This window comes from Procambarus clarkii, unplaced genomic scaffold, assembly GCF_040958095.1.
Source record: "Procambarus clarkii isolate CNS0578487 unplaced genomic scaffold, FALCON_Pclarkii_2.0 HiC_scaffold_123, whole genome shotgun sequence".
In the NCBI taxonomy this organism is placed as follows: Eukaryota; Metazoa; Arthropoda; class Malacostraca; order Decapoda; family Cambaridae; genus Procambarus; species Procambarus clarkii.
Window position 1 is genome coordinate 220,039 of NW_027189156.1, and position 27,253 is coordinate 247,291.

At 44.2% G+C, this 27,253-nt stretch overlaps 1 protein-coding gene across 1 annotated transcript; it reads right to left on the reverse strand.

Annotated features, from left to right (window-relative positions):
* Positions 1-20,767: 20,767 nt before the first annotated feature.
* LOC138360837 (uncharacterized) lies at positions 20,768-25,839 on the reverse strand. The gene is made up of 2 exons (XM_069320353.1): positions 22,221-25,839; positions 20,768-21,832 (listed from the first exon to the last, which is right to left on the reverse strand). Exon 1 carries the CDS (start codon positions 25,794-25,796, stop codon positions 22,959-22,961), a length of 2,838 nt encoding a protein of 945 aa, XP_069176454.1. The 5' UTR covers positions 25,797-25,839; the 3' UTR covers positions 20,768-21,832; positions 22,221-22,958.
* Between the last annotated feature and the right edge of the window lie 1,414 nt (positions 25,840-27,253).

Consider the following 27,253-nt stretch of genomic DNA (forward strand, 5'->3'; position numbering starts at 1 on the left):
ACTACCACACTTCACTATCATCATCACTACCTCACTACTCACCATCATCACTACCACACTTCACCATCATCATCACTACCACACTACTCACCATCATCATCACTACCACACTTCACCATCATCATCACTACCTCACTACTCACTATCATCATCACTACCACACTATTCACTATCATCATCACTACAACACTACTCACCATCATCATCACTACCTCACTACTCACCATCATCACTACTCACTATCACTACCACACTACTCACCGAGTAGTGTGGTAGTGATGATGATAGTGAGTAGTGTGGTAGTGATGATGTTTATGAGTAGTGTGGTAGTGATGATGGTGGGTAGTGATAATGGTGAGTAGTGATGATGATGATGTTAGTGAGTAGTGAGGAAATGATGATGGTGGTGAGTAGAGAAGTAGTGATGATGATGGTGAGTAGTGAGGTAGTGATGATGGTGAGTAGTGTGGTAGTGATGCTGAGTAGTGAGGTAATGATGACGATGGTGAGTAGTGTGGTAGTGATGATGTTAGTGAGTAGTGAAGTATATATATAGGTAAGGTTAGGTTAGGTTTAATTAGGTTAGATTAGTTTAGGCTAAGAAATAGGCTATTTTTGTTGAAATAGAAATAGGGCAGTAATTGTTGGTAGCGTGTCTTCTCTGTTCACGTAGCAGTAAATAGGTATCCGGGAGTTAGTTAGATTACCTTAGGTTAGGTTAGTTTAGGCTAGGAAATAGGCTAGGTTTGTAGAAATAGAAAAAGAAGAAGGGCTGTAATTGTAGGTAGCGTTTCCTATTACCGAATACATCTATTCACCTAACAGTAAATAGGTATCCAGGAGTTAGTTACGTTAGGTTAGGTTAGCTTAGATTAGGTTATGTTTGTTTTGACTAGGAAATAGGCTAGGTTTGCAGGTTAAGTTAGGTTAGTTTAGGCTAGGTTTGTAGAAATAGAAATAGAAAAAGGGCTGTAATTGTTGGTAGCCTATATAACCTAACCAAGGAACCTAACCAAGCAACCTAACCAACCAACCTAACCAAGGAACCTAACCAAGCAACCTAATCAACCAACCTAACCAAGCAACCTAACCAACCAACCTAACCTAACTCAACCAACCCAACCAACCAACCAACCTAACCTAACCAACCTACCTAACCAACGTAACCAACCAACCTAACCAACCAACCTAACCAATGTAACCAACCAACCTAACCAATGTAACCAACCAACCTAACCAACGTAACCAACCAACCTAACCAACGTAACCAACGTAAGCAACCAACCTAAGCAACCTTACCTAACCAACCAATCAACCTAACCAACCTAACAAACCAACCTAACTAACCAACCAACCAACCTAAGCTATCTAACCAACCAACCTAACCAACGTAAACTATCTAACCTAACCAACCAACGTAACTAACCTAACCAACCAACCTAAGCTATCTAACCTAACCAACCAACCCAACCAACCTAACCTAACCAACCAACCTAACCAACGTAACCAACCATCCTAACCAACGTAACCAACCAACCTAACCAACGTAACCTAACCAACCAACCTAACCAACCTAACCTAACGAACCAACCAACCTAACCAACGAACCTAACCAACAAACCAACCAACCTAACTAACCAACCAACCTAATCAACCAACCTAACTAACCAACGTAAACTATCTAACCTAACCAACCAACCTAACTAACCTAACCAACCAACCTAAGCTATTTAACCTAACCAAGCAACCTAACCAACCAACCTAACCAAGCAACCTAACCAACCAACCTAACCAAGGAACCTAACCAATCAACCAACCTAACCAACCTTACCTATCTAACTAACCAACCTAACCAACCAACCTAACCAACCTAACAAACCAACCTAACTAACCAACCAACCTAACCAACCAACCTAAGCTATCTAACCTAACCAACCAACCTATCCAACCAACCTTAGCTATCTAACCTAACCAACCAACCTTAGCTATCTAACCTAACCAACCAACCTAAGCTATCTAACCTAACCAACCAACCTAAGCTATCTAACCTAACCAACCAACCTAAGCTATCTAACCTAACCAAGCAACCTAACCAACCAACCTAAGCAATCTAACCTAACCAACAAACCTAACCAACCAACCTTAGCTATCTAACCTAACCAACCAACCTAAGCAATCTAACCTAACCAACCAACCTAACTAACCAACCTAAGCTATGTAACCTAACCAAGCAACCTAATCAACCAACCTAACCAAGCAACCTAACCAACCAACCAACCTAACCAACGTAACCAACCAACCTAACCAACGTAACCAACCATCCTAACCAACGTGACCAACCAACCTAACCAATGTAATAACGTAACCAACTTAAGTTGGTTAGTACCAACGTAACCAACCTAAGCAACCAACCTAAGCAACCAACCTAAGCAACCTAACCTAACCATCCAACCTAACCAACCTAACCAAACCAACCTAACCAACCAACCAACCTAACCAACCAACCTAACCAACCAACCAACCTAACTAACCAACCAACGTAACCAATGTAAACTATCTAACCTAACCAATCAATGTAACTAACCTAACCAACCAACCTAAGCTATCTAATCTAACCAACCAACCTAACCAACCAACCTAACCAACCTAAGCTATCTAACCTAACCAACCAACCTAAGCAACCTAACCTAACCAACCTAACCTAACCAACCTAACAAACCAACCTAACTAACCAACCAACCTAACCAACCAACCTAACCAACCAACCTAAGCTATCTAACCTAACCATCCAACCAACCTAACCAACCAACCTAACCAACCAACCTAAGCTATCTAACCTAACCAACCAACCTAACCTAACCAATCAACCAACCCAACCTAACCTAACCAACCAACCAACCCAACCTAACCTAACCAACCAACCTAAGCAATCTAACATAACCAACCAACCTAACCAACCAACCAACCTAACCAACCTAAGCAATCTAACCTAACCAACTAACCTAACCAACCAACCTAACCAACCAACCAACCTAACCAACCTAAGCAATCTAACCTAACCAACTAACCTAACCAACCAACGTAACCAACCAACCTAAGCTATCTAACCTAACCAACCAACCTAAGCTATCTAACCAACCTTTCCAACCAACCTAACCAAGCAACCTAACCAACTAACCTAACCAACCAACCTAACCAACGTAACCAACCTAACCAACCAACCTAAGCAACCAACCTAAGCAACCTAACCTAACCAACCAACCTAAGCTATCTAACCTAACCAACCAACCTAAGCTATCTAACCTAACCAACCAACCTAAGCTATCTAACCTAACCAACCAACCTAACCAAGCAACCTAACCAAGCAACCTAACCAATTAACCTAACCGAAGAACCTAACCAACCAACCTAACCGAAGAACCTAATCAACCAACCTAACCAAGCAACCTAACCAAAGAACCTAATCAACCAACCAACCCAACCTAACCAACCAACCTAACCAAAGAACCTAATCAACCAACCAACGTAACCAACCAACCTAAGCTATCCAACCAACCTAACTAACCTAACCAAGCAACCTAAGCTATCTAACCTAACCAAGCAACCTAACCAACCAACCAACCTAACTAACCTAACCAAGCAACCTAAGCTATCTAACCTAACCAAGCAACCTAACCAACCAAGCAACCTAACCAACGTAACCAACCAACCAAAGCAATGTAACCTAACCTGAGCAACCTAACCTAACCAACGTAACCAACCAACCTAAGCAATGTAACCTAACCTGAGCAACCTAACCTGAGCAACCTAACCTGAGAAACCTAACCTGAGCAACCTAACCTGAGCAACCTAACCGACCTAACCTAACCAACCAACCTAACCGACCTAACCTAACCAACCAACCTAACCAACCTAATTATGTTATTATAATATTATTATTATTATTATATTATTATTATTATATTATTATTATTATTATATATTATATTATATTATTATATTATTATTATTATTATTATATATTATATTATCTATATTATCTATACAACCTTATTATATTATCAACTCCCTTCTTATTATCTGACACGAACCTTCGGTTCCTGTCAGAGTCCATGAGTGTCCGTGTGCGTGTCCGTGTGAGTGTCCGTGTCCGTGTATCCATGGGGTTTTGGGTCCAGGAAGCTATTTGTGTCGACCCAAATTGCCTCCCTTCTCCCCACCTGAAATCCAGGTGGATTGAAAGACCTGCCCGAGGTCAGTGGATCCAGGTATCCGTCCGTGGCCCCCGGACTTCAACCCTTCCCCACATTCCAAGGAGTCGGTCAATCAATCTTCGGCTATCCAGAGAATCTATCGAAACTGATGCTCCTACAGGAGGGGACACACAGAGAAATCTGTGCCCTGTACTTGCAACCGTTCCGACAGGCTCGAACGCAGATCTATCCGGATTAGGAACTTGTTCTATCCGACTAGGCCACGCTGGAGTTGCCTTCTGAATCAAATTTGGCACTTGTATTTATATCTCATAGCAAGGTTAGTTAGTGTCTATTTATCAACAGTTGCAATGATTGATATCTTAAGTTGTTAATTTGTGTTGACAGTTAGAAATACCTGACAGCTTTGTTTGATAAGGTTGCAGTCCCGTGAAGCAGTTTTATGAATGAATATTGGAGAATTTAGGCTAACTGACATTGTGTGTGTGTGTGTGTGTGTGTGTGTGTGTGTGTACTCACCTAGTTGTACTCACCTAGTTGTGTTTGCGGGGGTTGAGCTCTGGCTCTTTGGTCCCGCCTCTCAACCGTCAATCAACAGGTATACAGATTCCTGAGCCTATTGGGCTCTATCATATCTACACTTGAAACTGTGTATGGAGTCAGCTTCCACCACATCACCTCCTAATGCATTCCATTTGTCAACCACTCTGACACTAAACAAGTTCTTTCAAATATCTCTGTGGCTCATTTGGGCACTCAGTTTCCACCTGTGTCCCCTTGTGCTAAATAGACTGTCTTTATCTACCCTATCAATTCCCTTCAGAATCTTAAATGTGGTAATCATGTCCCCCCTAACTCTTCTGTCTTCTGTCTAGAGCCCAATAGGCTCAGGAATCTGTACACCTGTTGATTGACGGTTGAGAGGCGGGACCAAAGAGCCAGAGCTCAACCCCCGCAAACACAACTAGGTGAGTACACACACACACACACACACAGGAAGCAGCCCGTAGCAGCTGTCTAACTCCCAGGTACCTATTTACTGCTAGGTAACAGAGGCATTCAGGGTAAAAGAAACTCTGCCCATCGTTTCTCGCCGGCGCCCGGGATCGAACCCGTAACCACACGATCACGTGTCCAGCGTGCTGTCCACTTGGCCACCGGCTGTGTGTGTGTGCGTATGGGCGTTAATCTACGACTCTAATATGACTCACTGGCGTCATCCAAAAGGCTGACTCACTTAAGGCTGAACTGGACACCGTCCATCCAAGACTTAGTAAAGACTGTCTTAGTGATCTTAAAGACCCCCTCCCCCCCCCCCGCAGGTCCAGGCTGAGGGCAACACAGCTCGTGGCAGATGCAACAGCATAAAACCATCTTAGTATAATTGTTTGCAACATTGCCGTGAGTTTACCAACACTGTTTTACCCATGCACATGCATTTTTAGCCCCATTGCCATACTTTTTTTTACCCAATTGCCATACTTTTTTTACCCTATTGCCATACTTGTTTACCCTATTGCCATACTTTTTTTTACCCTATTGCCATACTTTTTTTACCCTATTGCCATACTTGTTTACCCTATTGCCAAACTTTTTTTTACCCTTTTGCCATACTTTTTTTACCCTATTGCCATACTTTTTTTACCCTATTGCCATACTTTTTTTACCCTATTGCCATACTTTTTACCCTATTGCCATACTTTTTTTACCCTATTGCCATACTTTTTTTACCCCCATTGCCATACTTTTTTCCCCATTGCCATGCATAATAATCATTGCTTAAAAACATATATTTGAAGGAAATTAAGACTTAATTATTGGTATCATTTGCAAGTAAAAGGTTATACAAAACAAATAATAGCGTGAAAGACAGACTGTTTTAGCGTGAAGAAACAGCTTCAGCGTCAAGAAACAAAAACAGCTTCAGCGTCAAGAAACAAAAACAGCTTCAGCGTCAAGAAACAAAAACAGCTTCAGCGTCAAGAAACAAAGACAGCTTCAGCGCCAAGAAACAAAAACAGCTTTAGCATGAAGGAACAAAAACAGCTTCAGCGCCAAGAAACAAAAACAGCTTTAACATGAAGGAACAAAAACAGCTTCAGCGCCAAGAAACAAAGACAGCTTTAACATGAAGGAACAAAAACAGCTTCAGCGTCAAGAAACAAAAACAGCTTTAACATGAAGGAACAAAAACAGCTTCAGCGTGAAGAGTGAAAGAGATAGAGGCCCCAAGAGACTCCACACCTTAAAATATATACAAGATAAAGTTTAAAATACAACTGTAGCTCTTCCAAACCACTTTTATTTTGGTGTAGTGGCTAAACTGTATGAACCAAACCCAGCAATATTAGAAGCATGGACACCAACACCCAAATAAAAAAAGTAGCGGGAAGACATTTGAAATTGAATTATTTGACGGTTGACAATACCGTTAACCGTCATGGTTCAAATTTGAAAGGAGGTAGGGATTTAAAATTTAATTATTTAACGGTCTAAAAATACACCACAGCGATAGACGTGGATATATATATACACACTGAGAAGTATAACTCCCCTTTTTTGCTGTATACTGAGGGTATACTTTAGTCCAGTATACTTGTGGTCACCTTAAGAACCTTGCAGATAGGCCTTAGGCCTTAAAGACAAGCGTCAATGTAAGGATGACATGTGCAGCCACAGAGGTACTTGTAGCAGACATGGAGAATGTCTCCAGTAGCCTCTTCCTCCTCACAACACTATTCTAACAACTCCGCCCAATGAACTTTTCAAAATAATTAGTTCTACCCTTGCCCATTTTCCCTCATAAAAAGGCTTGGTTATCTCATCAGAAGTAACAAGACTTTTCATAATGTTGTACTTAGAATCTATAGACTATAAATTACTCATTACTTTACTCCGTGTCATAGAAAACGGCGTGAAGGTTTGTGGGTGCCTACCATTTGCATAAACAGCAAACCAATTTCGTTTTTGCTGGTCCTGTTGATTCTTTCTAATTTTCAATTGCTTTCCTTATTTGCAATAAATTATTATTTTGGTGGATATGATGAGATTACTGAGCTGTCTGTCATGAGTGTGGGGGGGGGAGGGAGGAGCAGGGCCGCCTACAGCCACTCCGACTGTCTCACCACTCGGCTGTTAAAGGCTTTGTCTCAGGTTAGTGTGGGTCACCCAGGTGTGGGAGGAGACACAGGTGTGGGTGTTGGTGCAGGTGTGGGAGACCATGTAGGTGTGGAGGACCACAGATACTAGGGGGGGGGGGGAAATGACGATGATGTGTGAGATGACGGGTGTGGCATGTGATATTGGTACATATGAGACTGGGTGTTTAGAAGTATGTGGTTTTGGGGGGTGAGTGAGAGTGAGTGAACTGTGAGGGTGAGAGTGAGTGAACTGTGAGGGTGAGAGTAAGTGACTGTGAGAGAGGGTGAGTGAGAGTGATTGGACTGTAAGAGAGGGTGAGTGAGAGTGAATGGACTGTGAGAAGGGTGAGTGAGTGGGTGGAGGTTGGTGTGAAATGTCATGCTGCCCTCACGTCTATGATTCCCATATGAGTATGTTGCACAGGCACATGTGCAGTCTGCGAGCCTGTGTCACCCACGCTCCTATGCCTCATGACACTCGTGAGGTACACATACACACACACTCATATTTGGCCAACACACTCATGCCGCCCACATACTCATGCCGCCCACGTACTCATGCCGCCCATGGACTCATAGCACCGCCAAACCCATGAGTGTTCATCAATAAACACTCGGGCGTAATAGACGCATTCCAGCACATATGTACGCCCGCACATACGTACACCCGCACGTACGTACGTCCGCACATATGTACGCCCACACGTACACACTGGGAAGCATACACGAACCTCCCTCTCAGACCACCTCGGTAGTTATATACGTATTTGCGATGGTCCGAAAGCATATTACGGTTTCAGTGATAGCCTACTGACAAACAGGGAAATGAACCTTTGTCCTAAACAGAAATTATTCTCAAGTTATACATTTATTGTAATATAAATCCAGACGGGACACCACGAGCGAAGCTCTCGTCATGTAAGTACATTTAGGTAGTTACGCACACACACACATATATGTAAACAAAACACATAGCCTGTTATACAGGAATTGTAGGTTTATATCTACAGATGACTGGAAGGAAAAGAGACCACGTGGTTTAAGCTGTATATATGTTGTTGTTGTTGAGTTAGGGGCGACGACGATCGTGGGATCGGATGCGCCCCGGCGTACCCGTGAAGGGTGAATCACAGAAAAGCCAGAAGAGGCGAAACGCCAAGCCAAAACGCGAAACGAGTGACGCCAAGCACTAGAAACTAATATGCCACACGGCAAAGCTACGCACAAAGGGAGAGGCAGAAGCACATAATAGAACAGGGCAAACAGCACGTCATAGAGCAAACACACAAGAAATCAGAGCACAAACTTGCCCGGGAACTTGGCCCGCGGGAATCTTACATTGAACGCCTCCCAGAGCACCCATTGCCAAGGGTCCTGTCCATCCACCGGTGACGCCATAACATCTGGAACCGGGGCAACAAACACCTGCAAACTGGGGACCCAGATGGTAGTACTCATGAGGCGAGAAGTCGCCACTCGCCCCCACAGGAAGGGAACTTGCCCCCCACGAAAGCACTCCGGTCCGTCAGACAGCAGTAACTCGGCAATCTTCGACCAGTGACCCGGTGGCATCACAGACGCCGGCAACACGTCCCCCAGGGCCCCAACGCGCACCCGCACCACAGGGGTACCCGTGGCCCCGGGCACACCACCAGACGACAGCAGGGAACCCGAGTCCACACCATCCCTGGCAGCGGAAGCCACCACCCCCCACTGTGGAGAGTCCCCCGGCGGAGAAAGAACCGAAGGCACGTCCGAGACACAGGCACCAGCACCGGCAGGCACATGGACCTCCGCCACCACGAACCGCGGAGACATCGACGCATCCGTATCCACACTGTCAACATCCGAAGCCCCACAGACACTGAAGTCACCAACGTCGGCCCAGGAAGAAGACGAACGCCGGGAACGTTTGGGCACCGGCCGGATATCGTCCGAGCCGGTAAGTGACCCAGAAACACGGGTACCACGAGCCGAAGTAACCGACGCCAGGACGGCAGCAGCCTCTACCACAGGGGGAACCGGGCCACACACAGCAGGAGGCTCCGCAGCCACCCCAGCACCAAGCACATCCGAGACCCGAGTCACGGACACAGGGCCAGGCGCAGCATCAGAAGACGAGGGAGAAGACAGCGAAGTCACACAGGGAGCTCCAGGGAGGCCCACGGGAGCAGCTGGAACAGCGACAGGATCAGGCAGACCAACCGACGGTACCTCAAGAACCGGAGGAGGGACGGCAACAACCGGAGGAGGGACGGCAACAACCGGAGGAGGGACGGCAACAACCGGAGGAGGGACGGCAACAACCGGAGGAGGGACGGCAACAACCGGAGGAGGGACGGCAACAACCGGAGGAGGGACGGCAATAACCGGAGGAGGGACGGCAACAACCGGAGGAGGGACGGCAACAACCGGAGGAGGGACGGCAACAACCGAAGGAACGGCAGGCGCAGCCGGGGAAGCTGCAGCAGCAGACGGGACGCGCACCACGTCATCAACATCACCGGAGACTGCCGCCAGAGGGAGCGGCGGGAAATCCTCGTCGCGGAACAAGTTGACAGGAGCAGCTGGGGCCTCAGAGCACCCGGCAGCCTGATGCCCCAACAGGCCACACCGGAAACAGGTACGAGGCTGCCGGCCATAATACACCCGGACGAAGTACCCCATAAGCTGGACAGAAGAAGGTATATCCGACCGCAGGCGCATCCCCAACGTGGGAATGTTTGTACGCCTCCCAGCATACCGCCCCGAGGAGAGCGTGTTCACCCGCACGCTGACAACAGTACCAAAACCCCCGAAGTAACGCCGGAGGAGGTCATCAGGGAACTCCAGGGGCGCACCATGGACACTGACATAAGTCAGGGCACCACTGCGGTCCGAAATCGCCACAGAGCCGGCATCGTCTGGCAACGGCAACGTACGCCCCCCGTACCGACGGAGGAAGTCCCGGTACTCGTCCTCCCCCACGCCCGTAACTAGCTCCACACCGTAAACAGCTTCCACCGGGACACGAAGCATGTCACACATCACCATCTCGATGGTCGGATAACCAGCCTTACAAGTGAACTCCAGGCCCACGGAGTTCACACGCTGAACAGGAGGAAGATGGCCCCCATGTCAGGACTGCCACGTCAACGCAGCCAGGCAGGCAACAAAACTGGTAGGGCAGAGACGCCCACAACACCTGGCGACCAAAACAGCAAACAACTCCAACAGCCACGGAGGGTCGGTAAACGTCCTCACTCCACGGCTGCTAGCAGTCGACCTAAGCTGTATATATAGAACAGATCCACGAGGCTTCCTCTTCTAACAACAACAACAACTGCAATCCGAGCCGTTTTCGACATTATAGGCGTCTGAATCCAAACATGAGAAAATCCACATTCTCATAAGAACACTAAGATATAACCACTATTCAAGAAAGACAACATGATCCTAAAGAAAGGAATAATAACTGCATACCGCTAAATATTATCTATAAAAATTAAGAATAGCGTGTCGAAAATATAAATATTTCGTGAATCCGGTGTAGACGGCTACTTGTCTCACGAACACCGGGGAAGACGACGCTAGCCAGAGGTGTAGTCGGCTACTTGTCTCACGAACATCGGGGGAGACGACGCTAGCCAGAGGTGTAGACGGCTACTTGTCTCACGAACACCGGGGGAGACGACGCTAGCCAGAGGTGTAGACGGCTACTTGTCTCACGAACACCGGGGGAGACGACGCTAGCCAGAGGTGTAGACGGCTACTTGTCTCACGAACATCGGGGGAGACGACGCTAGCCAGAGATGTAGACGGCTACTTGTCTCACGAACACCGGGGGAGACGACGCTAGCCAGAGAGATTGTAAACATTGCCAAGCGAAGACGTCCCTTGTGCTTAAACGGAAGTTTATAAGCCAGAAACTATTAATATTAATTTTGTAACAACTGCTTGTGCCTCGTTATTGTTATTAAGGTGTAGGATTGTTTATAATAATAGAGAAGAGGTGAAGCAGTGACAACAAAAAGCATAAACGCAATGCATCAAGCCTATACTGACGCCTTCACTGTCGCCACCAGTCCCGTCTCTGTTTACACCACATAAATCCTAATGTTTACACCACATAAATCCTAATGTTTACACCACATAAATCCTAATGTTTACACCACATAAATCCTAATGTTTACACCACATAAATCCTAATGTTTACACCACATAAATCCTAATGTTTACACCACATAAATCCTAATGTTTACACCACATAAATCCTAATGTTTACACCACATAAATCCTAATGTTTACACCACATAAATCCTAATGTTTACACCACATAAATGCTAATGTTTACACCACATAAATGCTAATGTTTACACCACATAAATCCTAATGTTTACACCACATAAATCCTAATGTTTACACCACATAAATCCTAATGTTTACACCACATAAATCCTAATGTTTACACCACATAAATCCTAATGTTTACACCACATAAATCCTAATGTTTACACCACATAAATCCTAATGTTTACACTACATAAATCCTAATGTTTACACTACATAAATCCTAATGTTTACACCACATAAATCCTAATGTTTACACCACATAAATCCTAATGTTTACACCACATAAATCCTAATGTTTACACCACATAAATCCTAATGTGTACACCACATAAATCCTAATGTGTACACCACATAAATCCTAATGTTTACACCACATAAATCCTAATGTTTACTCCACATAAATCCTAATGTGTACACCACATAAATCCTAATGTGTACACCACATAAATCCTAATGTGTACACCACATAAATCCTAATGTTTACACCACATAAATCTTAAATAGTCACAGTTTAGCTTTTTGGAATCCTATTTAATTCTTACCAAAAACACTAACCCCCTAAAAAACAATGAAAGTAGTTAAGACGAGGGCTGTCGAGCCCAAAGTAATCAAAATATAAAATTTAAGCTATTTAAATTTGTGTATATCTATATATATATATATATATATATATATATATATATATATATATATATATATATATATATATATATATATATATATATATATATATATATATACTTAGTGATAAATAAGCTAGGCCGAAGCTTATAATAAAAGTGGCAGTACCTAATTACGGCACACATTTGTATTATTATCAAACAGTGCTAATGCGAGGTTACATTCCAGGCTGGTGAATGGTGTGCACATCAGCCGCTGCAACTAACCCATTATAACTCCTCTAGAAAGAAGCCTGGTACTCGACACGCCGGTCCTGGCTTCATCAACTACAACAGTTAAGACTCGACCAATTATTGTAATGTTATTTTGTAATTTTTGTATTTTTTTAATTTTTTTATATCGAGGGTAAATACCACATTAATTTTGGTCGTTTGGGTTGACAACCAAAACTCCAGGATAATATAAATATATATATATATATATATATATATATATATATATATATATATATATATATATATATATAAATATATATATATATGTCGTACCTAGTAGCCAGAACTCACTTCTCAGCCTACTATGCATGGCCCGATTTGCCTAATAAGCCAAGTTTTCATGAATTAATATATTTTCTCTAAATTTTTTCTTTTGAAATGATAAAGCTACCCATTTCATTATGTATGAGGTCAATTTTTTTTCATCGGAGCTAAAATTAATGTAGATATATGACCTAACCTAACCAACCCCACCTAACCTAACCTACCCTATCTCTATAGGTTAGGTTGGGTTATGTAGCCGAAAAACTTAGGTTAGGTTAGGTTAGGTAGGTTAGGTAGTCGAAAAACAATTAATTCATGAAAACTTGGCTTATTAGGCAAATCGGGCCTTGCATAGTAGGCTGAGAAGTGAGTTCTGGCTACTAGGTACGACATATGTATATATATATATATATATATATATATATATATATATATATATATATATATATATATATATATATATATATATATATATATATATATATATTAGTATATTTTGGTAGCAGTCTTTCCTGATGACATATATTATTAAATATGACCGAAAAAGTAAGATTAATAATTTTAACACGAATTTTCTCAATCTTTCGTACATTTCTTTTCACTGTTGGAGGTAAATCAAAAATTAATTCTCCAAAATTCATTTTTATTTCTAGTCTGACGCGACACGAGCGCGTTTCGTAAAACTTATTACATTTTCAAAGACTTTAGTTCACAAATACACAACTGAATAGAACTCACGCATCTCCGATTTTATATCTACATTTGAGTGAGGTGGAAGGGGTGATGTGGCATTAACACAAGACAGAACAAGAGGTGGCATTAATAGGGTATTAATTTCATCAACACAAGACAGAACAAGAGGTGGCATTAATAGGGTATTAATTTCATCAACACAAGACAGAACACGAAACAATGGGTATTGAATAGAAGTGTTTGTAGAAAGCCTATTGGTCCATATTTCTTGATGCTTCTATATTGGAGCGGAGTCTTGAGGTGGGTAGAATATAGTTGTGCAATAATTGGCTGTTGATTGCTGGTGTTGACTTCTTGACGTGTAATGCCTCGCAAACGTCAAGCCGCCTGCTATCGCTGTATGTATCGATGATTTCTGTGTTGTTTACTAGGATTTCTCTGGCGATGGTTTGGTTGTGGGAAGAGATTATATGTTCCTTAATGGAGACCTGTTGCTTATGCAACAGGTTAGAATTATTAATCTTACTTTTTCGGTCATATTTAATAATATATATATATATATATATATATATATATATATATATATATATATATATATATATATATATATATATATATATATATATATATATATATATATATATATATATTTATATATATATATATATATATATAATGTATATATATATATATGTGTGTGTGTGTGTGTGTGTGTGTGTGTGTATGTATATGTATCAATAGAAATAGCTTAGTAAACAACTCAGCAGAGACGTAATGATGACTAAGACCTCTTAAGAACAAGAGTAAACAGAGTGAGAATGGTCGAGGCAGGCATGCCACACCCAGGATAACTCAAGTGTCTAAAGCCAAGATGGTCGGCATATTACTAACTAGGCTAGTCTTACTACTAACTAAGGTAGGCATTTGTTGTTACAAGTGTTGTTGTTACAGGTGATGTTGTGGTGGTGGCTGTGTTTGTTGGTACAGCTGTTGTTATTGTTGTGGCTGTGTTTGCTGGTACAGATGCTCTTGTGGCTGTGTTTGTTGGTACAGCTGTTGTTATTGTTGTGGCTGTGTTTGCTGGTACAGTTACTGTTGGGGCTGTGTTTGCTGGAACAGATGCTGTTGTGACTGTGTTTGCTGGTACAGATGCTGTTGTGACTGTGTTTGCTGGTACAGATGCTGTTGTAGATGTGTTTGCTGGTACAGATGCTGTTGTGGCTGTGTTTGCTGGTACAGATGCTGTTGTGACTGTGTTTGCTGGTACAGTTGCTGTTGTGGCTGTGTTTGCTGGTACAGTTGCTGTTGTGACTGTGTTTGCTGGTACAGTTGCTGTTGTGGCTGTGTTTGCTGGTACAGTTGCTGTTGTGACTGTGTTTGCTGGTACAGTTGCTGTTGTGACTGTGTTTGCTGGTACAGATGCTGTTGTAGCTGTGTTTGCTGGTACAGATGCTGTTGTGACTGTGTTTGCTGGTACAGATGCTGTTGTGGCTGTGTTTGCTGGTACAGATGCTGTTGTGACTGTGTTTGCTGGTACAGTTGCTGTTGTGACTGTGTTTGCTGGTACAGTTGCTGTTGTGTTTGCTGGTACAGTTGCTGTTGTGGCTGTGTTTGCTGGTACAGTTGCTGTTGTGGCTGTACTTGCTGGTACAGATGCTGTTGTGACTGTGTTTGCTGGTACAGTTGCTGTTGTGGCTGTACTTGCTGGTACAGATGCTGTTGTGGCTGTGTTTGCTGGTACAGATGCTGTTGTGGCTGTGTTTGCTGGTACAGATGCTGTTGTGGCTGTGTTTACTGGTACAGTTGCTGTTGTGGCTGTGTTTGCTGGTACAGTTGCTGTTGTGGCTGTACTTGCTGGTACAGTTGCTGTTGTGACTGTGTTTGCTGGTACAGTTGCTGTTGTGGCTGTACTTGCTGGTACAGTTGCTGTTGTGACTGTGTTTGCTGGTACAGTTGCTGTTGTGGCTGTACTTGCTGGTACAGTTGCTGTTGTGACTGTGTTTGCTGGTACAGTTGCTGTTGTGGCTGTACTTGCTGGTACAGTTGCTGTTGTGACTGTGTTTGCTGGTACAGTTGCTGTTGTGGCTGTGTTTCCTGGTACAGATGCTGTTGTGGCTGTACTTGCTGGTACAGTTGCTGTTGTGACTGTGCTTGCTGATACAGTTGCTGTTGTGACTGTGTTTGCTGGTACAGTTGCTGTTGTGGCTGTGTTTGCTGGTACAGTTGCTGTTGTGGCTGTACTTGCTGGTACAGTTGCTGTTGTGACTGTGTTCGCTGGTACAGTTGCTGTTGTGGCTGTACTTGCTGGTACAGATGCTGTTGTGGCTGTACTTGCTGGTACAGTTGCTGTTGTGACTGTGCTTGCTGGTACAGTTGCTGTTGTGACTGTGCTTGCAGGTACAGTTGCTGTTGTGACTGTGTTTGCTGGTACAGTTGCTGTTGTGGCTGTACTTGTTGGTACAGTTGCTGTTGTGGCTGTACTTGCTGGTACAGTTGCTGTTGTGGCTGTACTTGCTGGTCTGGCTGTTGTGGCTGTACTTGCTGGTCTGGCTGGTGTGGGGGGTCTGGCTGGTGTGGGAGGTCTGGCTGGTGTGGGGGGTCTGGCAGGTATTTCTACAAACCTAGCCTAAACTAACCTAACTTAACCTGCCAACCTAGCCTATTTCCTAGTCAAAACAAACATAACCTAATCTAAGCTAACCTAACCTAACCTAACGTAACTAACTCCTGGATACCTATTTACTGTTAGGTGAATAGATGTATTCGGTGATAGGAAACGCTACCTACAATTACAGCCCTTCTTCTTTTTCTATTTCTACAAACCTAGCCTATTTCCTAGCCTAAATTAACCTAACCTAAGGTAATCTAACTAACTCCTGGATACCTATTTACTGCTACATGAACAGAGAAGACACGCTACCAACAATTACTGCCCTATTTCTATTTCAACAAAAATAGCCTATTTCTTAGCCTAAACTAATCTAACCTAATTAAACCTAACCTAACCTAATCTAACCTTACCTATATATATATACTTCACTACTCACTAACATCATCACTACCACACTACTCACTAACATCATCACTACCTCGCTACTCACCATCATCATCATTACCTCACTACTCACCATCACTACCACACTACTCACCATCATCACTACCACACTACTCACCATCATCATCATTACCTCACTACTCACCATCACTACCACACTACTCACCATCATCACTACCTCACTACTCACTAACATCATCACTTCCCCACTACTCACCATCATCATCACTACCTCTCTACTCACCATCATCATCACTACCTCTCTACTCACCATCATCATTACCTCACTACTCACCATCATCATCACTACCTCACTATCATCATCACTACCTCTCTACTCACCATCATCATCATTACCTCACTACTCACCATCATCATCACTACCTCACCATCATCATCACTACCTCTCTAATCACCATCATCATCACTACTTATCTACTCACCATCATCATCATTACCTCACTACTCACCATCATCATCACTACCTCACTATCATCATCACTACCTCTCTACTCACCATCATCATCATTACCTCACTACTGACCATCACTACCACACTACTCACCATCATTACTACCTCACTACTCACCATCCCTACCACACTACTCACCATCATCACTACCTCATTACTCACTAACATCATCACTTCCTCACTACTCACTATCATCATCACTACTCACCATCATCACTACTCACCATCATCACTACCACACTACTCATAAACATCATCACTACCACACTACTCACCATCATCACTACCACACTACTCACCATCATCACTACCTCACCATCATTATCACTACCGCACTACTCACCATCATCACTACCTCACCATCATCATCACTACCACACTACTCACCATCATCACTACCACACTACTCTTAACCATCATCACTACCTCACCATCATCATCACTACCACACTACTCACCATCATCACTACCACACTACTCTTAACCATCATCACTACCTCACCATCATCACTACCTCACCATCATCATCACTACCTCACCATCATCATCACTACCTCACTACTCACCATCATCACTACCACAATACTCACCATCATCACCACTACCACAATACTCACGATCAACATCACTAACCACACTACTTAGCAACACCATCACTACCTCACTACTCACCATCATCATCACTATCACACTACTCACCATCATCATCACTACCTCACTACTCACCATCATCATCACAACCTCACTACTCACTATCATCATCACTACCACAATACTCACGATCAACATCACTAACCACACTACTCACTATCATCATCACTACCACACTACTCACCATCATCACTACCACACTATTCACTATCATCACTACCTCACTACTCACCATCATCACTACCACTACTCTCTATCATCACTTCTCACCATCAGCATCACTACCTCACTATCATCATCACTACCACACTACTCACCATCATCATCACTACCACACTATTCACTATCATCATCACTACCTCACTACTCACCATCATCATCACTACCACACTACTCACCATCATCATAACTACCTCACTACTCACTATCATCATCACTACCACTACTCACCATCATCATCACTACCACACTACTCACTATCATCACTTCTATCACTACTCACCATCATCATCACTACCACACTACTCACCATCATCATCACTACCACACTATTCACCATCATCATCACTACCTCACTACTCACTATCATCATCACTACCTCACTACTCACCATCATCACTACCTCACTACTCACTATCATCATCACTACTCACCATCATCATCACTACCACACTATTCACTATCATTATCACTACCACACTACTCACCATCATCATCACTACCACACTATTCACTATCATCATCACTACCTCACTACTCACTATCACCATCACTACCTCACTATCATAATAACTACCACACTACTCACCATCATCATCACTGCCACACTATTCACTATCATCATCACTACTCACTATCATCACTTCTATCACTTCTCACCATCATCATCACTACCACACTATTCACCATCATCACTACTACACTACTCACTATCATCATCACTACCACACTACTCACCATCATCATCTTTACCTCACTACTCACCATCATCATCACTACATCACTATCATCATCACTACCACACTACTCACCATCATCATCACTACCACACTACTCACCATCATCATCACTACCTCACTACTCACCATCATCATCACTACCTCACTACTCACTATCATCATCACTACTCACCATCATCACTACCTCACTACTCACTATCATCATCACTACCACACTATTCACCATCATCATCACTAGCACACTTCACTACCATCATCACTACCACACTACTCACCATCATCATCACTACCTCACTACTCACCATCATCATCACTACCACACTACTCACCATCATCATCACTACCTCACTACTCACCATCATCATCACTACCACACTACTCACCATCATCACTACCACACTTCACCATCATCATCACTACCTCACTACTCACTATCATCATCACTACCACACTATTCACTATCATCATCACTACCACACTACTCACCATCATCATCACTACCACACTACTCACCATCATCATCACTACCTCACTACTCACCATCATCACTACTCACTATCACTACCACACTACTCACCGAGTAGTGTGGTAGTGATGATAGTGAGTAGTGTGGTAGTGATGATGGTGAGTAGTGTGGTAGTGATGATGTTTATGAGTAGTGTGGTAGTGATGATGGTGGGTAGTGATAATGGTGAGTAGTGATGATGATGATGATGGTGAGTAGTGAGGAAGTGATGATGTTAGTGAGTAGTGAAAAAATGATGATGGTGGTGAGTAGAGAAGTAGTGATGATGATGGTGAGTAGTGAGGTAGTGATGATGGTGAGTAGTGAGGTAGTGATGATGATGGTGAGTAGTGAGGTAATGATGATGATGGCGAGTAGTGTGGTAGTGATGATGTTAGTAAGTAGAGAGGTAGTGATGATGATGGTGAGTAGAGAGGTAGTGATGATGATGGTGAGGTAGTGATGATGATGGTGAGTAGTGAGGTAAGGATGATGGTGAGTAGAGAGGTAGTGATGATGATGGTGAGTAGTGAGGTAATGATGATGATGGTGAGTAGCGAGGTAGTGATGATGTTAGTGAGTAGTGTGGTAGTGATGATGTTAGTGAGTAGTGAAGTATATATATAGGTAAGGTTAGATTAGGTTAGGTTAGGTTTAATTAGGTTAGATTAGTTTAGGCTAAGAAATAGGCTATTTTTGTTGAAATAGAAATAGGGCAGTAATTGTTTGGTAGCGTGTCTTCTCTGTTCACGTAGCAGTAAATAGGTATCCAGGAGTTAGTTAGATTACCTTAGGTTAGGTTAGTTTAGGCTAGGAAATAGGCTAGGTTTGTAGAAATAGAAAAAGAAGAAGGGCTGTAATTGTAGGTAGCGTTTCCTATCACCGAATACATCTATTCACCTAACAGTAAATAGGTATCCAGGAGTTAGTTACGTTAGGTTAGGTTAGGTTAGCTTAGATTAGGTTATGTTTGTTTTGACTAGGAAATAGGCTAGGTTTGCAGGTTAAGTTAGGTTAGTTTAGGCTAGGTTTGTAGAAATAGAAAAAGAAAAAGGGCTGTAATTGTTGGTAGCCTATCTAACCTAACCAAGGAACCTAACCAACCAACCTAACCAAGCAACCTAACCAAGCAACCTAACCAACCAACCTAATCAACCAACGTAACCAACCAACCTAACCAACCAACCTAACCAATGTAACCAACCAACCTAACCAACGTAACCAACCAACCTAACCAATGTAACCAACCTAAGCAACCAACCTAAGCAACCAACCTAAGCAACCTAACCTAACCAACCAACCAACCAACCTAACCAACCTAACAAACCAACCTAACTAACCAACCAACCAACCTAAGCTATCTAACCTAACCAACCAACCTATCCAACCAACCTTAGCTATCTAACCTAACCAACCAACCTAAGCTATCTAACCTAACCAACCAACCTAAGCTATCTAACCTAACCAACCAACCTAAGCTATCTAACCTAACCAAGCAACCTAACCAAGCTACCTAACCAACCAACCTATGCAACCAACCTAAGCAACCAACCTAATATCATAGACTGTGGGTTGGTTGGTGTTGTCGTCGTTGATCCTTCTCTATGGACGACCCAACCCACAACTCGGCAGAGTGCTTATACTAGGAGATCACCCTTGGCGCTTCTGGCTCTTGGAGAGGGGCTCAACGTCACACGTTCAGGGGATGCGGCTCCAACACTTAGCCTCGTTGTCACGTGCACACACCCACTCGAGCCGCTGTGACTCCCCACTCTCTCCTTATGAGATATGATCTCCTCAATCCCCCTATGGCTTACTAGTATTACCTCCTACCCTGTCCACAGCAGTGGTTCGTGGTTCTTCCTCTCTCTCTCTCCTTCTTTACTACCTCCTGGGAAGCCTCACTAGGACAAGGGCAAACACCAGCAAATTGTGACACATTTACTGAACAAAGCACATACACGATACATACACACATATAATAATCATGAATCCTATACTCTATAATATCACAATCAGGTTGCACTCCAATACCATCAGAACTCTATTATCAGCTTATCAAGTGGTATCCTATCTCCTGGTTCACCACCTGATACTATTAACCTCCTCAAGTTGGTCAAGCCTACACACTGTTGCACCATCAACAAGATAACATATATATATAGAAAATCAGCATTTGAATGCAATAACATATACCAGTATAAATGTTCATTGATACTTCAGTATAAAAAACTCCTTGACATAAGGATGCCAACAGTCACTCACCTCTCACTGCGTCTTGCACGCTACTGACAACCAAACACTATCAACTCCCTATAAGTAATCCACCAGAACTTCCCCTTCCACCTCTGGAAGTTCACAACCCTAATATCCTTAGGTTCTTCCGGGCTTCACTACCAGGATCCTCTGCAGCTCCTCCCGGCTGCTATCATGAAGTTTCCTTGTGCAACTACGGTGCTTCACCCTTCTGTTAGGTTCTTCCACAGCTCTCTTGGCTGCTACACCACCTCTACAGAAGCACGTGACACTCCTCTTCACTGCTGCTTCTCCTCACAGCTCGAGGTCCTCTGCTCCACTACCTTGGAGTCTCATCAGCTACATCATCTGCTGGCTTCGAAGTTCTCAGCAACTTCTTCCCCAAAAGAACAAACCTGCAACCCATCGACGTTCCAATAAAATGTTCCCCTTTAACACATAAACAAAAATAACCACACAATATGCTTGCCTCAAACCTCTATCTGTCCTCTACATACAGTGAGAGTGGACTCCCCCGTTTTGGGCGGGTCCATACTCCACCTCGCCGGGCGGCGGTCCTCACTCGCTGGGAGGGTCTTCCTCCATCCGGAGCCAGGCTCCCTCAGTCGTCCGCCAGCGCTCAGAGCGGACGGACGTCGCTCCGTGCTCCTCCCTCTTCACTCTCCTATTTCAGGCTTTCTGCCTTATTAAAACATGTCTAACCTATAAATAAACATTGCTACTGTCGCTGGGCACACGACCAACTACAAACAATCACTACGAACTGGCGTTTATCGTGCTTACCACAGATTAATTGGTCGAGGGCGCTTTCCCTCTGACGGCGTCTGGTCAGGGCGCTCCACACAGCACACAATATTGCTTCTGGGCGATTTAATATCTCCTCGTCGACCAGGACTTGAGACCACAACGTTCCCAGCTCGATTCCACAGCTGGTACGTCTGCACACTTCTCTTCTCTTAGAGATATATCACTAGGGGTTCCCTTCTGGCGGGAGCTCAAACGGAGCGCGGCTTCCCCCTGCGATGTCTGGCACTCAAGTGAGGTCAAGGTCCTCCGGAAGCGAGCCTCACGCCTCCAGCAAAATGTCCACATCTCCTAGCCAGTCATTTATCTGTTTTCTTCTTCATTGCCCATAATCTTAAATTGTTCATTGAATCCACCATACCATTTTTCACATGGGTTATCACCTCAATATTTGCTAGACCTTCTAGTTAGGTCAGGCTTGCTGAATAACTCTCAAGAAGGGAGACTCGTTTCTCCTGCAGGCTGAGATCATAACACTCCCCTCCCCTTATTTTTGAGAGTTATTCCAGTGGCTAGGCTCGAGATAACGCATCAGCCACTATATTGTCTCGCCCTCCATATACTCTCTTAGGAGTCTGCAATTAATTCGTTGCACCTTGCAACATCTGGCTCACAACTCTCCAGGAACATGTTCTTCTCACAAATGATCTGACCTCTCTGGCACCTCTTGGCTAGGCTGTCCTCCTTGGACGCCTGCACTCCATTGGTCCACTCTACTTACTGTCTCCACCCTCCGTTTCCTCGTCTTCTTCTCTTCCCGTCCAGAGTCAGACATCTACTGTCTGTATCTCCTCTGTCGTCTTCATACTTCCATCTACTGCCGTTATACTTTCGTCTCCTGTCATCATACTTCACTTCCTCGTCTTCACTGACGATCCTCCCTTTTGTCTCCTCATTTATCCGAGACCTCATCCTGTTCGACTCCCACCGAGTCCTCGGCTTTCCTCTATTCCTCCATGCTTGTATCATCTTCCTCTTCCCACACTTTTCACTTCTATACCACTCCATTTCTTCTCCTTCAACTCTTCTTCGTTCCCTAAAAGTTTCTTCGGGCACTATACTACATCCAACAGCACTCGACCATACATGTCGCTTTGCCTCTCCTTGTGTGCTCGTAAGCACCTCGCCACACATACTGTCTCTTCTCCTTTCATTTTCTCGGCTATTACTCTTCTTCATTATTTCTCCTTCACGTTTCCTGTGGAACATGTCAACTCTTGACATCTCAGACAACTTAACTCCACTATCCCTATGCCTCTGTGCTCGTGGACCACTTGACGCTCTACTCTCGTCCTCTGTATGTCCACATCTTTCCTCATTCCTACTCAGCACAGTTGCATTCACCTTCCGACCCTTAATTTCAGCAGTCTGGGCTCTACTCAGGTCCGCTCTCTTCTCACGATTCTTCTTCGGCTGGGCCATCTTCACTTTTGACCTCACCGAGACTTCATTTTCCTGGGCTGGACCTTCATCAAACAGCCATGCTATATCTACATCGATATCTTCCACTGGTTGAATCGACACTGTATCATCTTCTCCAGCGTCTTCCTTGTCGGCCACCTCTGCCTTCCTCACTACCGAGACGGGGTACTCAATGGCTTGGCGGTCTCCTGACTCATCTCCTCGGATGTCAGTCAGGTTCACACTCTCAGGTGTCCCACCCGTGCCGTGGCCTTCTGGGCACTCCTCTGGCACAGTCTCCGCTATGACTCTTGGCAACACCTTTGTCCCACACAAGTCATTTCCCAGGATCACTTGGACTCCTGGAATAGGTATGTCGGGGCACACTCCCAACATCACCTCCGCCGACACATATTCCGACCTTAGCTGGACAGCACATACGGGCATGTCACTCTCCGACAATAACCCATATACTTTCATCTTCCCACTGCCAGCTAACCGTCGACCATCCCCAATCAGGCTTCTCGTAATCAAGCTCTGATTAGCTCCGGTATCTCTTAAGATACCAACTTCTACCTCAGGTTGGCCTCTTATACTGATCCAACCTTTACTCATGAACGGCCTATACCTCTCGTTCACTAAATTCGCTCTCTGTGGTTTGTCTCGGATCACATTAGTATATTTACTTCCGGGGTCACACATGGCCAGGGTCACAACTCTCTTGCCCTGTCTACAATCTCGCATCACGTGACCCAATCCGTTACAATTGTAACATCTCATCTGGGAAAAGTCTCTTCTATATGTACCAGAGTAGCTCTGACTCTGAACACTCGTATTGGAGTTCCTCGGGCCAGACGTACTACTCGCACTCTGTGGAGCTTTACTGGACCCTTGATTTCCTGGATAACGATCAGTTTCTCGTTTTGCTCCTCCATCCTCACTTTCAGATGAAGTGCGCGACCTACTCTTCTGAGTCTTAGGGTACTTACTTTTATCTACCCATTTATCAAAATTTTTCTCACCCCAGACTCTTCTGGGTCTTTCATAATTTCTTCCTCCCCAGACTCCATTGGATCTGCCATTGCTGCGTCTCGCCTCGCTTCTCACTCTGTTCTCCCTCAAGCTATTGTATGCTTCAGTAATCATATCCGCCCTATCTGCGGCATCTTTCACCTCCATTATCCCTGCTTCTTGGATCTTGAACTTTGTTTCAGGATGCATCATCTCCAAGAACTTCTCCATGACCATCAGTTGCTTCAGGTCAGCGTAAGATCCAACTCCAGCAGCCTCAATCCACTTCTGGAATCGTCTTTCCAGATCTCTTGCTGTCTCAGCAAACGTACATGCTCCAACTTTGATCATCTCTCTGAAGCGCTTTCTATAAGCTTCTGGGGTTAACTGAAACGAGCGCAATATGCTGCTCTTTACTGTGGCGTAATCCTGGCACTCTTCCAGTGACAATTGGGTGTATGCCTCCCTGGCTGCACCGGTCAATCTTAACTGGACCAGCTGGGCCCATTCCTCCTGTGGCCACTCCTTGATGCTGGCTACTTTTTCAAAGTGCTCGAAAAAGCTCTCTGCCTCTTCGGGAACAAACAAGGGAATGTCCTTCTCCCTAACCCTAATATCTGGTGGGTGTGATACCTGGGTGGTGCTCTCTGGCAACCCATGTTCAATCCTTTGCTCAGCCAAGGTTCTGTTCGCTTCTATCTGCATTTGTTTTGTTCTCTCTTTTTCTTTTTCGACCTGGGCTTTTTCTTTTTCGACCTCTAGTCTTGCTTTCTCTTTTTCTTTCTCCTGTTCCAACTCCAGTTCTCTTACTCTGGTTTTCTCTTTTTCTACTCCCAGTCTGGTTTTCTCTTTTTCCTTCTCGGCTTCATTTTTCATCTGGAGTTCTAATTTCATCTTTTCCAGCTGGAACTGTCTCTCCTTGTCCTCTCGTTGTTGCTGCATCTGGAGCTCTAACTGGAATCTCTCCAAGCTCCTATTCCGGCTACTCCTGCTACTGCGGCTACTCTTGCTGCTCCTACTCGATCCCTGGGATCTCACGTCATCCTGCCCATCATCCTCCTTTCTACTTTCAGCTCCTTCCTGGGCTCCTTGTTCTGCCGCTTCACTTCTGGCTCTCAACTGCCTCAGGATCTCATCCTTCATCCCAGCTACTTTAGATGCTTTCAACCTGATGCCACATTTTTCTGCTATTTGTTTCAATTGATCCCTCGTGCAACCTTCTAAATCCTCAGGCTTGCCTGACTCCACAAACGCTTGCACCTTATCCATCTTGTCCTGTGAGTCTTCCCAAGAGAGAGAGTATACACCTGCGGTCACACAGTTTACCTATTTCAGCAAGGGTGTACAAATCCACTCTTGGACAGGGTGTGGGTGTGTCAGTTCACTCTCCCGGACAGGCCCCCAATTTATCATAGACTGTGGGTTGGTTGGTGTTGTCGTCGTTGATCCTTCTCTATGGACGACCCAACCCACAACTCGGCAGAGTGCTTATACTAGGAGATCACCCTTGGCGCTTCTGGCTCTTGGAGAGGGGCTCAACGTCACACGTTCAGGGGATGCGGCTCCAACACTTAGCCTCGTTGTCACGTGCACACACCCACTCGAGCCGCTGTGACTCCCCACTCTCTCCTTATGAGATATGATCTCCTCAATCCCCCTATGGCTTACTAGTATTACCTCCTACCCTGTCCACAGCAGTGGTTCGTGGTTCTTCCTCTCTCTCTCTCCTTCTTTACTACCTCCTGGGAAGCCTCACTAGGACAAGGGCAAACACCAGCAAATTGTGACACATTTACTGAACAAAGCACATACACGATACATACACACATATAATAATCATGAATCCTATACTCTATAATATCACAATCAGGTTGCACTCCAATACCATCAGAACTCTATTATCAGCTTATCAAGTGGTATCCTATCTCCTGGTTCACCACCTGATACTATTAACCTCCTCAAGTTGGTCAAGCCTACACACTGTTGCACCATCAACAAGATAACATATATATATAGAAAATCAGCATTTGAATGCAATAACATATACCAGTATAAATGTTCATTGATACTTCAGTATAAAAAACTCCTTGACATAAGGATGCCAACAGTCACTCACCTCTCACTGCGTCTTGCACGCTACTGACAACCAAACACTATCAACTCCCTATAAGTAATCCACCAGAACTTCCCCTTCCACCTCTGGAAGTTCACAACCCTAATATCCTTAGGTTCTTCCGGGCTTCACTACCAGGATCCTCTGCAGCTCCTCCCGGCTGCTATCATGAAGTTTCCTTGTGCAACTACGGTGCTTCACCCTTCTGTTAGGTTCTTCCACAGCTCTCTTGGCTGCTACACCACCTCTACAGAAGCACGTGACACTCCTCTTCACTGCTGCTTCTCCTCACAGCTCGAGGTCCTCTGCTCCACTACCTTGGAGTCTCATCAGCTACATCATCTGCTGGCTTCGAAGTTCTCAGCAACTTCTTCCCCAAAAGAACAAACCTGCAACCCATCGACGTTCCAATAAAATGTTCCCCTTTAACACATAAACAAAAATAACCACACAATATGCTTGCCTCAAACCTCTATCTGTCCTCTAC